At 37.7% G+C, this 14,305-nt stretch overlaps 1 protein-coding gene across 10 annotated transcripts in view; it reads left to right on the top strand.

Moving 5' to 3' along the window:
* The window catches only part of trol (terribly reduced optic lobes), a 918,151-nt gene that overhangs the window by 710,084 nt on the left and 193,762 nt on the right, over positions 1-14,305 (top strand). For all 10 annotated transcript variants that reach the window (XM_067149795.2, XM_067149796.2, XM_067149794.2 and 7 more), the window contains one exon: positions 1,724-1,892. In XM_067149795.2, coding sequence (XP_067005896.2) covers positions 1,724-1,892 — 169 coding nt within the window. The remainder of the gene's footprint in view (positions 1-1,723; positions 1,893-14,305) is intronic.

The raw sequence follows: 14,305 nt of genomic DNA, 5'->3' as shown, positions 1-14,305 counted from the left end.
TGCTTTTCCTTATCCATTTCTTTCTTCACCTTGTTCTTGTCTTTTATTTCTTTTTTTATTTTATCTGTCCACTACCATGTCTCCTTTCCCTTAACCTTTGCTTTTGTTTTTCCACATACCTCAATTGCTTCTTCCGCAAATGTCTGTCTTAAATTGTCCCACTCTTCTTCTCCACTTCATATTTCCGTGTTAGGCAATTTCCTTTTATACAATCTTTTATCCTCCTCCAATTCCCAAATCCTGATTTTTAGTTTCTTCTTCAATACAAATTTAGGGATTTTTACTTGTTTTAATTCCACAATTAATAATCTATGATCACCTTCCATACTTTCACTGGGGATTATCTTCGTATTCATGACATATCTTCCCCAATCTTGGTCTGTTATTGTAAAATCAATGAGTGTTCCATACTGTCCTTCCCAACTATATCAGCTGATCATATGCTATTCCTCTTCATAAACCATGTTCTCTTTATTATCAGGTTTTTTCTGATACAAAGGTCCAGCAGTTTCTCTCCATCTTCATTTCTATTGCCATACCCATGTGGGCCCAGAACATTCTCATATCCCATTCTATCAGTTCCCAATGAGCATTCAAATCTCCCATTATCATGATCCCATCTCCAGCAATATGTGTTTCCAGTTCATTGAGGAACTCTTCTTTTTCTTCCACACTACATCCTGTCCGGGGAGCATACACCTGTATTATCTTCAGTAGTTCCTTGTTTACATGTATGTGTATTATTATACTTCTTTCATTTACATACTCAACTTCAGCTATTGGTTCAACATTCTGGTTCACTACAAATCCCACTCCATTTCTTTTCTCTTTGCTGTTACCCATCCAGTACAAGGTGTACCCCTTTTTTAGTTTCTTCATTCCTTTCCCTTTCCATTTTACTTCACTTAATCCCAGGATGTCTAGTTTTCATCTCTCCATTAGGTCAATCAATTCATTTTCCTTCCCATTCATTGTTAAAATATTTATTGTTCCAAATCGGGTTTTGTTCTCTGATCTAACTCTTGCACAAACATCAGCATTACTGTCATACCGTGCAACTGTAGACAGAGAATGTCAATTCCATTTCCATTTTTAATCTTCCCTCCGAGACTTGTATTATAGTTGAAAGAAAGTACAAATTTACTCATGTGCTGACCTGCTAAGCCTAATGCAACTGAGGATTTTCTTTCGGGGTTACTCCCTTAACCTTTGAAAATTGCTCTTCTCCACAAGGCAGTGGTTTCCTCTTCTAATTTTTCCCCAGAGAGGATGGGTTGCCTCATCCACCATCTTTGTCATTCCGAAGGTCTCCTTCTCTGCCTAAGATGCTATTAAGGTCTTAACCCATAACGCTGGGCATAGGTTCCATGCTTTACCCTGTGAGACTGGGTCCCTGCCTGAACTTAGCTTTCTTTCACACCGGCCTACTGATGTGGAGGATATCCATCCTTGCAACGTGGATGTGCCAGACAAGAATTACTCAAGTGAAGGATGGGGAAGATGACCCAATGTCCCTTGAGCTGGGTTAATGGTTGTGTATGATGCCACAACCAGTGGTACACTTACATACACAATGGACAAATATTATTTCAGAAACTTTATTGAGAAGTTGAAGGAGGAAGATGGCTTACTTTATTATCATGATATATGGATCTTGTGTGTCATGCTTTTACATCCACATTAATCAGACCTTTAATATTTCATTCTCAAATATCTGTTACAGTCATGTGCTACAGGCTATTACAAGGTATACACTAATCGTCAAGATGGTGTATCCAAGTGTGAAATTTGTCCTTGCAATGGCAATGAAGAAAGCTGTTATGCAACATCTACAGGTGGAGTAGAATGCAAATGTGTTCCAGGTTACACAGGACGATACTGTGATAACACAGGTAAGGTTTTCATTCTCTGAATCTTTGATTGTTTGGTAACACATGTTTGAAAGGGTCATGTTAGGGATTTCTCATTTGTAATGTTTGTGGTAAAATATGTCTCAGGATGTGAAACATAAACTACTAATGGTTTTCAAGATGTTTTAATTCTCGCTAATAATAATTTATCATGGACACATAAATATATACTTTTTTAAAGATGAGAACCCCACTGTCGGCAGCCCTGAAGATGGTTTTCCATGGTTTCCCATTTTCACACCAGGCAAATGCTGGGGCTGTACCTTAATTAAGGTCACGGCTGCTTCCTTCCACTCCTAGCCCTTTCCTATCCGATCGTCGCCATAAGACCTATCTGTGTCGGTGTGACGTAAAAGCAAATTGTTGTTTTTAAGGGTGAACTTTCTTAGATTGTTGCTGTGTATGTTCAGAAGGATGGGGATGTTTTATTTTCAGTAAATATATGCTTTTCCGGGTGAGTAGGTCGTGCAGTTAGGGCCGCACAATTGTGAGTTCGCATCCGGGAGATAGTGGAATCGAACCCCACTGTTGGCAGCCCTGAAAATGGTTTTCGGTGGTTTCCCCATTTTCACACCAGGCAAATGCCGGGGCTGTACCTTAATTAAGGCCAATGCTGCTTCTTTCCCATTCCTAGGCCTTTCCTATCCCATCGTTGCCATAAGACCTATCTGTGTCGGTGTGATGCAAAGCTAATTGTTAAAATATTTATGCTTCGGGTTTGTATAATGTAGATCTAGAATAAAAAGAGGAGAATCGAGAGAAAATAAAGCAAACAAAGGGAGTGTAGGAGCTTGACTGCCAAGTTTTTAGATCTTTATCACACATTTTTTTCATCGCGTAATCGAGGGGAGCACTCAAAAGGTAGTGTGTCCATTTTATGCCTATTTACCATGGATAGCGATTATTGATCAATTTCAATAAAATAGAATAGACAGAATAGATAACTAAAACCCAGAAAGTACTAGTTTGTGTTTAAAAATGTCCCTGAATTAAGAACAGTTGTTATATTAACCTGCCTGAACTTTACTTTTTTAATACCAGTACCATACAGCATGTGCTCACTTTAGCTTTAGAAATTATTTTTGTGTTCTTTCGAATTTCAGTACCTTTGGTTCACTTTCATTGAACTGATTTGCAGGTAAGAAGAAGTTGTCATCTTGATTGCTGTTGAAGATTTGTCTCATTCATCACAGGAAGCCTGTATTTTTATTAAATTTGTCATTAATTGCTGGGATATTACTTTAATAATCAAAATAATCATATTAAGCATTGTATCTAATTTGATGGGTTTTTAACAATTGAACTGAAATCTTCCTTCATGTACAAGTAGGATGATTAAGTGTACGGTTCCTATATTTAACATTATCATAAAAGAAGATTATTGTTAGAAATATTTTAACCTTGACATAAGCAACAAATAAGAAGCAATGTTGACACTACTAATCATGTTGTTCTGGTAGGGCCACACAGCTGTCAACTTGCATTCAGGAGATAGTGGGTTCAAATCCTACTGTTGGCAGCACTGAAAATGGTTTTCTGTGGTTTTCCATTCTCACACCAGCAAATGCTGGGGCTGTACCTTAAGTCTACGACTGCTTCCTTCCCACTCCTAGTCCTTTCCTATCTCATCGCCGCCATAAGACCTATCTGTGTCGGTGCAACGTAAAGCAATTGAAAAAAAAAAAAATACTGATCATGTCATAAGACCAGTCAACTTAATTATTATTCCAATCTGTAATTCCTCTTCCTATAAATGAATATTTTCCCCAATTTTTCCTCTCTAATTCCAACCTTATCTTCATATTATGATCTTCCATGTTTTAAAACTCCATTCAAGCTTATTGTGTACAAATGCCATTCCACATCATCTCTCCACTGACAGCTTGGAATATACAGCTAAGAAAACGCTTGGAGTCAAGGAGAGGAAAAGGGCAAAGAAGGAATGGATAACATCAGAAATGATAAGTAAAATGGAGGAATGCAGGAAATGGAAAACAGTAAATACAGAAGAAGGAAAGCATAACTACAGGAAGTTAAATAATGAATTAAGAAGAGAAACAGAAAAGGCAAAGAAGAAATGGTTGACAGAAAAGTGTGATGAGATAGAGCAACTGGAGAAAGAAGGGAAATATGACTTAATGTACAAGGAAGCAACAAATATAGTATTCAGAGAAAAGAGAAGGAACAACAGCAATAAGGAAATAGAGGCTACAGATGGCACAATGATATATGAACCCCAAGAAATAATGAAAAGATGGGAAGAATACATAGAATGGCTATATGATCGGGACAATCGACCAAATGAAGAAGAACTTGAATTAGAGGAGGAAGATATGGTTAAAGAGGATGATAAAGGGGAAACCATACTGAGAAGAGACATCGAAGCATCACTGAACGAGATGAAAAATAGAAAAGCAATGGGAATATATGAGATTCCTGTTGAACTGTTAAAAGCGTTAAATAATGAAGGGAGAAAGGAGTTGATTGGATTATGTAATCAAATATACATGACAGGAAAATGGCCAAAGGACTTCAGTGAAATCATCTTAATCCCTATGGAAAAGAAAATCTTCTTCTTCTTCTTTTCTAGCCTATTTCAATCCACTGCTGGATATAGGCCTCTTCCATGTGCTTCCATCGTCTTCGGTCTTGAGCCACTTGGAACCAGCGTGTTCCAGCCAACAGCTTTATGTCGTCGAGCCATCTCTTCAGGGGTCTTCCAATGCCTCTCTTGTGTCCCCATGGTCTCCAGTGAACAATCCTAGAGGTCCACCTGTTGTAGTCTTGTCGAGCTACGTGTGTGAACAGCAAAAAATGTGAAGAACATAGGACATTGAGTCTAATTTCACATGCAGCCAAAGTCTTACTGCGGACGCTCAACAGAAGGATATATGGAAAGCTGAATAACTTTATAGGTGAAGAACAGTTTGGTTTCAGGAGAGGAGTTGGAACAAGAGACGCCATTGGACTTCTGAGGGTGATAGGAGAGAGGTACATAGAGAAAAACAGGAAGGTTTATGCTGTATTTATTGACCTTGAGAAGGCTTTTGACTGTGTCAGATGGGACAAATTGATGACAATCCTGAAGAAACATGGAGTTGATTGGAGGGATAGAAGGCTAATAAAGAATTTGTATATAAACCAGAGAGCAAGAGTGAGAATAGGAGATGAGTTGAGTGAAGAAATTGAATTAGGAAGAGGTGTAAGACAGGGATGCTCTTTATCACCGACACTGTTCAACATCTATCTCGAAGAAATAATCAATGAAAGTTTTAATGGAAATAGTGGAGTTTGTGTTGGAGGTAGGAGAGTAGAATGTATAAGATTTGCAGATGATATGGTTGTGATGGGAGAAAACGAACGTGAAATGATACAAATGTTAGATAAACTCAACATGAAACTAGAAGAATATGGAATGAGAATTAATAAGAAGAAGACCAAAAGCATGATAATTGGAGGAAAAGGTAGAAGTTGTCATATTAGTATAGGAGGAGAAGAAATAGAGCAAGTCAGTAACTTCAAGTATTTGGGAAGTATGATCAGAGATGATATGTATTGCACAACAGAAATTAAGAAAAGAATTGCCATAGCAAAAGAAGGCTTTAGGAAAAAATCAAAATTATTTTGTGGACCACTAAACAAAGATTTGAGGAAAAGACTTGCTAAGTGTTACATTTGGAGCATAGCGCTGTATGGCGCAGAGACTTGGACATTGAGAAAGAAATATGAGAGAAGATTGGAGGCACTAGAGATGTGGGTATGGAGGAGAATAGAACGAGTGAAATGGGAAGACTGGGTAAGGAATGAGGAGGTATTACGAGAGTTGGAGAAGAACGAAGTATGTTACAAACCATTAGAAGGAGAAAAATGAACTGGATCGGACATTGTTTGAGGAGGGACTGTTTACTGAAAGAAGGAATAGAAGGAATGGTGAAAGGCAAACGAGGAAGAGGAAGGAAAAAATATCAAATGTTGGACAATATCCAAGGAAATAAATATTCGGACATGAAAAACTTGGCGCAGGACAGGCAACAGTGGAAGAGGTTCATCCCATGACAAGACCTGCCATAAGGCAGAATACCTAGATAGATAGATTCTTCAGTCTGTCAAAACTAATTTACAAATAAATAAAATAGAAACTACCTGAAAAAGAAAACATATGCAGTAACAGAATTATACCTGAAAATGAAACAACTTGATTAAAAGTAGAATGACATACCGTACTGTATTTTGTTCTTGAAAGAACATCATGAGTTTCTATGAAAGCACACTCAAAAATATTTAGTAATGTATAAACATTTAAATTCTGTTTAACTCCTTAAATACTTTAAATTTGGAATTTATCCTAATGAAGTGGCCAACAGTGCTTCCTTACTCCTTACCAGTCTAGCATCAAATGCATTTGGCAGACTTGTCTCAAAACTGGTCGTAATGTTTTCCAAGAGAGTGAGAGGAACATGAACAACTGAAGAAGAAAAAGAAGCAGACTTGTTTATGTTTAGCCAGAATAAAAACTTGTATGGAAAATGCCAAAAAAGAAAGTTCATTTGGATTTTGCAAATCCGGAAACAATGAAAAAACTGATGAACATACATATTTTCGTACAGACCCCCATCCCCTCAAATTATCGTACACTTTGTCACATTCTTGTAAGACACCCGCCCCCTGTTCGAGTGAACGTACTTTGTGGATGACCCTGTACCTTCTGTGTGATTTTTTGTAAAAATTCTTTTTAAGACACATTTGTATATTGACTTAGGTGGATGAGTTGTATATTTTTCTTATACTGCAAACATTACATGAAAAATCATTGGCCGTCTGTTTAAAAAGTGTTTGATCTCGAATGTGCATGACGGCACAGAAGACAATGCTCTGTACAAAAAGGGTGACAAAAAAGTTCTGATGAATTTGAATCATCTGATAGTGACAACTGACTAAACAATAATTAAATGGCAGAAAAAATAACTTCTTCTTCTTACATATCAGTGATATTGGTTACTTTTCAGTTACAATGTAGAGATGATACTTGAATATGATTATGATTACCTAAACAGTGTTCATTTGGAGGAAAACGTAATCATACCAGTGAATGTATATCGTCCCTGTTCTGCCAAAACGGCGAATGTTACAATGTTCTTCCTATCCATTATTTCCCTTAAGACCGGTCACGCCTTCCAGCAATATATTGATATGTGGTCCATCAGAACAGTTTTCGTTGAGTTCATTTTCCTATGCGCGTGTGTAAAGGAAAACAAACCTTAAATACATCACACTCTAGGAGTGGGTAAATGTCATGGAAACATGCAATCCTTCAGTATGGTACAGTAAGGTTCGTTTTCCTTTACGCACGCACATACGAAAATGAACTCAACGGAAATTGTTCTGATGGACCGAATATCAATATGCGGCTGGAAGGCGTGACCAGTCTTAAGGGAAATAATGGATAGGAAGAGCATTGTAACATTCGCCGTTTTGGCAGAACAGGGACGATATATTGATATCTTTCTAATGCATGCGCATTTCAGTTATCCAACTGTTTATATTTCTCACTTAGAAAAAGACTGTAAAAGACTGTTTATAATTATCACTATAAAGTTTTCTATAAAATTCTGACTAGTTTTAAATTTGGTCATTAGTCCTGGCAAGTATTGAAAGAAGATTCAGTTCAGTTGTTAACTCTAGTATTTTAATAACTCATCAATCAGACTTCAACTACAATGGATGTATTAAGTGTATTTTTTTTAGTATGGCCAATTTCTAACTGGCTATCTTTGGTGTGCTGATACTCAAGGTGGGATAATGATGGAACTGGTTCCTGGGCGTGTGAAAAAACCACCAGGATCTCTGGTAACATTCTCATGTAGTTACCACAGCAATGAGGAACTGAGCATCGAATTCAGGGCATTTCCAACAATGGGTGTGGTCCATCCTGGCCCACTTCACAAGAGCACATTCATGCGGTACAAGTGGGGCGCCCGCAGTCTGTGGAAGGTTAGAGTGCATCCCTACTCGTATGCAGTGGAGTGCACCGTACGCAACATGGATGGGCACAAAGTAGGGATGCTTACATCCTTGATGCACCCAGGTTTGAACGATGCTAGAAAAAGAGAGAAAAGTCTACGATGCTCTTCTCAGCTTAAATTCATACATCTTCTTCTATGTGGGAACTTGTCGTTAGAGTTTCTCTTCAGTGATCGTCCATTGTCTGTTGTGAAAATGTCTGTCTTGTGAAGTGTCTTCAGTCTAATTCAGTGGCTCAATGGCTGTGAGTTCATAAGTAATATTGTAAATATGAATTACATACAGGCTAAATACCATAAAGTGATTTCATATAATTTCTCATTTACCGTACTATAGTTTGTTTTCATAATAGTACTAAAATAGAAGTTCCTTATTCTAAGATGAAGTAGTATTAATCTGCTATGCAATAAATAAATTCCAGCTTACTGAAAGAAAGGTTAGCAACATGTATGAATCCTGTGAGTATTGGCAAAATATGATTAATAGCTCCCTCAGTGGATCAGTGGTAGAGATCTGACTTATGATCTAATGTTTGTGGGTTCAAAACTCAGTCGATGTAACCTGTTTTTGAAGGGCAGATAAGTCTTGGAACTCCATGCCATAATGGCATGTTAAGACTTCTGGTAGTTAAGTTCTTTCTTTTTTTCCCCCCTTTTTTTCCTAGTACTGACTCAGTCCAATGTTTCTTAACCTCAGTTATCCTTAAGCAGGATATAGTTGAACTGTTGGTTCCCCAGTGCACCATTCAGAAAAATTACAAACATATTTATACATTTTATTTACAAAAATGTACATACTTAATGTTGATTTACTACCTTATTATTTCTCCCCAGACTTGAAGGTGTGATACAGTGAGTGGGCCATGGTCCCTGTGTTCTAGGACATCAAGAGTTTCAGTTTCTGCACAATCAAATCTCCACAGGATTCTGCCCAAAGACCTAGAAATACATGAAGTACATGAAAACAGTAGTATTCATTGTGCGTACATAATTAATTACAGTATTTTAAACTTTACTGAAGTGGGCAAATTGTCGACCATTCAGTCTGAGCAGAACAGGCAATGACTGTCAGTAATAAGATGTCGATATGTGAATCTGCTTTCCTACACTTAAGAACAAGTACACCCTGGAGAATATAAGTGTTATTGGTCTGCTTATTGATACACTTGGTGCAATTCTAAAATTGTTCAAGGAGTTTTAAAAGGCTGCACACTACCTAGAGGGAAGATGTAGTGACTCCTTTCCTGTAGAGGTCATGCCAGTATTCACCACCTCAGTAAGGTAGAAACAACTAGCTGTCACTGACCTGTGTGTCTCATATTAGCAAGCACATGCTCAGAAATATTTAGCGAGTTATAGGAGGGGAATGCTGAGGTTGGCGATATCTCTGGGGGGAGAGAGAGAGAGAGACAGTAGTAGTAAAAGAAGTGTGTATGTAAATGCATAGCTTTTTCTGGTGTAAATGATTATTGGGTGACATAAACATTTCCTATTAAGGTATTTGCTCCCAAAAGAAAGGGAATCACAAAATTTCATTCAGAACTCACAGCCATGGCTTATGAAAGTTCTTTGTATATTTGTTGTTTCCTCTAGGCCAGCAGTGTTTCAAGGAAGACGTGGAGGGTTCTCCTGCTGCTTTCTTCTGAATTGCTTAAGTGATTGTCAAAACCTGCAGCCTCATTGCTTATGGAATACTTGAAAATATGTTTCTCTCCCTTACAGGGTACTTTGTACAGTGAAGCTTATTTGTGTCCAACTAGTTATATGTAGTAACATTAGTATGTGTGTTAGTACTGTAGTTATCTATTCTGGTTGAGGGCTGGTGGAGGAAGTTCTCAAGAATTACTTTGTTATGAATATTAACAACTCTGATACGTATCAAGGCTGATTAATTTTCTGAAACTTTATTGGTGATTAGCAACCTTGAATCAGCTTGAAAGGAAGAATACAAGGAAAGAGAAACTTAGGAAAAGAAAAGACTTTAAAATGGATTGTATTAGAATACCACAAAAAGAAATAAGTGGACAAAAAGGTTCTTGTAGATGATGCTGCTGAAAGGGGCTAAAAGATTCTTGTAGATGATGATGCTGCTGAAAGGGGCTATCTAACTGAATGTGTCCACCACCAAATTTGCCTTTGCCAACAACACTCGATTGTCACCTGCATTATCTTATTATTACGGTAGTGAATAGTTTTTCACCAAGTATTAACCCACACTATACAGGATGAACCATCTTGTGAGTCATGATAGCCAAATGCAGCATTGCCAGCAATAGCAGAAATTTGCTGTATATACCAGAATTGAAGTTTTGGAGCAGAGAGCAACCTATATGCAGCAGAATGCTGAAACAGCAAAATTTCATATTTGACACAATTGCCAAAACACATTTCTTCAGTCTTTCTTCTTTTCTTTATTTCTCAATAGATAATGATCCTTTTAGTTTGACTCAACTTTCCTTAACAATTCAGGTTTAGAGGAAAGAAAATTACCTTTATCCTACCTTTCATTTCTTGTCCACAATAAAACAGCACCCTCAGCCTTATCGTTCATGGATGGGATTACAGCAGTTCTGGAAGGAGGTGGTCTATGAAGAGAATTTCAAGTACTGTCTACAACATAACAAAATGTCTACAACATAACAAATTGATGGCATGTAACAGATGTTCAAAACTTTCCCACCCTAGACTTAAAATGCAAAATATTTTCTGCAGTCTGTCTTCTGATCCTGTGCAGTTCTGCTTGTGAGTGCATGAAATGAGTCAGATGTTTAGGGTCATTCAAAAGTTTGTATTTAGTTCGTTTAGTGTTCATTCTCTTGTTTCTGTTTTCAGTTTTATTTTATTTAACTTCCCATATTTTTTATCCTTTAACTGCATTAGCGGATAAAAGAGCGAGGTAAACAGGAGAACAACTACAAATCTTGCATGTTCGTTGCACTATTCAGTTAATACATGTGATTCTTATTCTTATTCTCCCCCTCCTCCTCAACCCCTAAGTTTGGTGGGTAACATGTATGTCTTCCAGTGTTTCCTTTCTTTGGCCAACAGCTTCAAGTAGCAATAGGTGTGCTTGCCTTTAATTCTGTCTATAAATTGTACTCTAGGTCTTCCTTTGCTCCTTCTGCCTTCCAGTTTCCCTTCAAACATGGTGGTGCACCAGTCAGAATAATGAAGCAAGTGGCAAACAATGCTATTTTTTCTCCTGTTTGAGGTTTCAACTAAGGTGCTTGTCTCATTCACTCTTTTGAGAATGTTTATGACTCTATCAGTCCAAGGTATTCTTAGGAGTGAATGCCAGCACCATATCTCAGATGCCTTGAATTTCAATACTTCTGCTTTTTGCAGGGGTCTATCTTTCTGACTCATAGCTTACAACACTTCATACAAAACTTTTCATGAAGTGCTTTCCGTGCTTCCATGCCAATGGTCTTAAATATTAGTAGACACTTCTTTTTCCTAGAAACCTTCCTTGGCCTATGCAATGTGGGCATATTTTCAGTCAGATGTGATCAGACTTCCTCGATATCCAAATTCCTTTACTTGATTTAGTTTTTCTCCATCCGTCAACACATTGGCAGTTTGGTCATTATCCTTTGTACAGGTCTTGGTCTTCTTTCTGTCTTTTAGCAATTCATTCATGTGATTTAGTGTCTTTTCCAAATCTTTTTCATTTTCAGTCATCAGTGCTATATCATCTGCAAATTGTATGGTACTGTACAAATTTTGCTTCCACTCTTTATTTTTCCATTCATTTTGTCTGGTTCTTGCATAGATGGTAGAGTATTCTTCTGTCAATATAGTCTACTTTCAGCTTTTGTAGCACATTCCAGTTTACATTATCAAAGGCTTTCTTTATATTAATAAACACAGTTACCATTGGTCCGCTTGTTTCTAAAGATTTTTCGATAATGACTTCCTCTCTATCCAGTGGTAGGTAATTCGAGTTATGATTTTAGAGGCATGGGAGAGGAAACTCAACATTCTATGGTCTTCATACATCTCTACGTTTTTTGGGATAGGAATAACGATAGTTTGCAAAAAATCTTTTGGGTCTCTTCCTCTTATGTACATTTCATTTATTAACTTGTATAGATGGTCTCTGGCTTTATCTCCTAGGGCCTGTAAGATTTCTGCTCCTGGTCCTATCTTAAATCTCTTTAGAGCCTTGTTAAATTCTTCTCTGAGTGTTGATGGTCTTAGCTCAACAACTTTCACTTGGTCCTCACTTTTCAAGACACGTGTACTCAGAATTCTTTGTACTCCTTCCAACATACTGCTACTGTATTTTCTTCAGTTAGGGTTTCAACATTCTTACTCCGTATGATGTTCAACACTTTCTTTCTTGTTCCAAATTGATTTTGTATCTTGGCGTATGCTCTCTTGCTATTACCTTTCATCATATTTTCATATTTTCGCACTTCTTCTTTTACCATTCTTCTCTTATTCTCCTTGCTTATCTGTTTATCTTGTTCTTTAATATTGCATATTTTTCCTGGTTTCCTCTCTCTTTGCACCTCCTTCATTCTTCCATTAACTCCAGTATATCTTCAGTGATCCAAGGTTTGTATACTGTCTTTTCCAGTCTTCCAAAATTCTGTATGTATCAGCCATATGAGGTTTTTTAGTTTTGTCCCACTTCTCCTGTACATTACTTCCTGACATCTTTTGACGTCAACTTTTTCGTCAACTTTTGCTCTGAACTCATTTAAAGATTGCTTGTTGCTTAAAACGCAGTTGGCTCTTCATTCATTTCAGATAGCGTGCGTGTAGAGGCGCGCGGCTGTGAGCTTGCATCCGGGAGATAGTAGGTTCGAATCCCACTATCGGCAGCCCTGAAGATGGTTTTCCGTGGTTTCCCATTTTCACACCAGGCAAATGCTGGGGCTGTACCTTAATTAAGGCCACGGCCGCTTCCTTCCAACTCCTGGGCCTTTCCTATCCCATCGTCGCCATAAGACCTATCTGTGTCGGTGCGACGTAAAGCCCGTAGCAATTTCAGATAGTTTTCTGTGTCCTCATCTGCACCTGGATAGCTCTTACGTGATTCAGCTTGGTTTCGATTAGGGTCTTTTATCATTATATAATCTGTAATGACCGAGCTCGATAGCTGCATTCACAATTAAGTATTTATTATTTTCCACCTAGTCGATACAATGATTGCTTAAGGCAATTTAATGGTTAAAAGTGGTACATGTTTCGTATTTTATCAACATCTTCAGCCACATAACACTGTTTAGATGAAAAATATATAAAATTGACAAAGTAATGCTTAAGAGGAAGTGTCCTTAAAATTAACATAAGATTGACAACATTAAAACAAACAAAAACTCAAGAGAAAATATATAAATTATTACTACAATTGAAAGCAGTTGTCAAGGAAACACTTGTACAATATTCCATAGAGAGTATGTCCTAAATGAATATTCTTTTCTTAATAATTCATGAAAAAAGGTCAAATTATATTGTAGTAATAATTTATATATTTTCTCTTCAGTTTTTGTTTGTTTTAATGTTGTCAATCTTATGTTAATTTTAAGGACACTTCCTCTTAAGCATTACTTTGTCAATTTTATATATTTTTCATCTAAACAGTGTTGTGTGGCTGAAGATGTTGATAAAATACGAAACATGTACCACTTTTAACCATTAAATTGCCTTAAGCAATCATTGTATCGACTAGGTGGAAAATAATAAATACTTAATTGTGAATCTATTGAAGTACGATACGGACCATGAAACTGACTTTATGTAACTCGATAGCTGCAGTCGCTTAAGTGCGGCCAGTATCCATTATTCGGGAGATAGTAGGTTCGAACCCCACTGTCGGCAGCCCTGAAAATGGTTTTCCGTGGTTTCCCATTTTCTTCTTCTTCTTCTTCTTCTTCTTCTTCTTCTTTTCTAGCCTATTTCAATCCACTGCTGGATATAGGCCTCTTCCATGTGCTTCCATCGTCTTCGGTCTTGAGCCACTTGGAACCAGCGTGTTCCAGCCAACAGCTTTATGTCGTCGAGCCATCTCTTCAGGGGTCTTCCAATGCCTCTCTTGTGTCCCCATGGTCTCCAGTGAGCAATCCTAGAGGTCCACCTGTTGTAGTCTTGTCGAGCTACGTGTCCTACCCATTGCCATTTTAGTCTTGCTACTATCTCTAGGATGTCTGTTACATTAGTTCTTCTCCTGATGTCCTCTGAACGGATCTTATCCCTAAGGCTGATCCCTAGCATCTGTCGCTCCATGGCTCGTTGTGTTCGCTGAAGCTTACGAGCACTTTCCTTCGTCAGAGTCATCGTTTCCAGACCGTAAGTTGTAACTGGCAGCACGCACGTATTATAAACCTTGGTCTTCAGGTTAATTGGAACATCCTTGTTGGTGAGGAT

This window comes from Anabrus simplex, chromosome 6 (assembly GCF_040414725.1).
Source record: "Anabrus simplex isolate iqAnaSimp1 chromosome 6, ASM4041472v1, whole genome shotgun sequence".
Lineage (NCBI taxonomy): Eukaryota > Metazoa > Arthropoda > Insecta > Orthoptera > Tettigoniidae > Anabrus > Anabrus simplex.
Note: the sequence above shows the minus strand (reverse complement) of the source record. Positions and strands in the feature narration are given on the sequence as shown.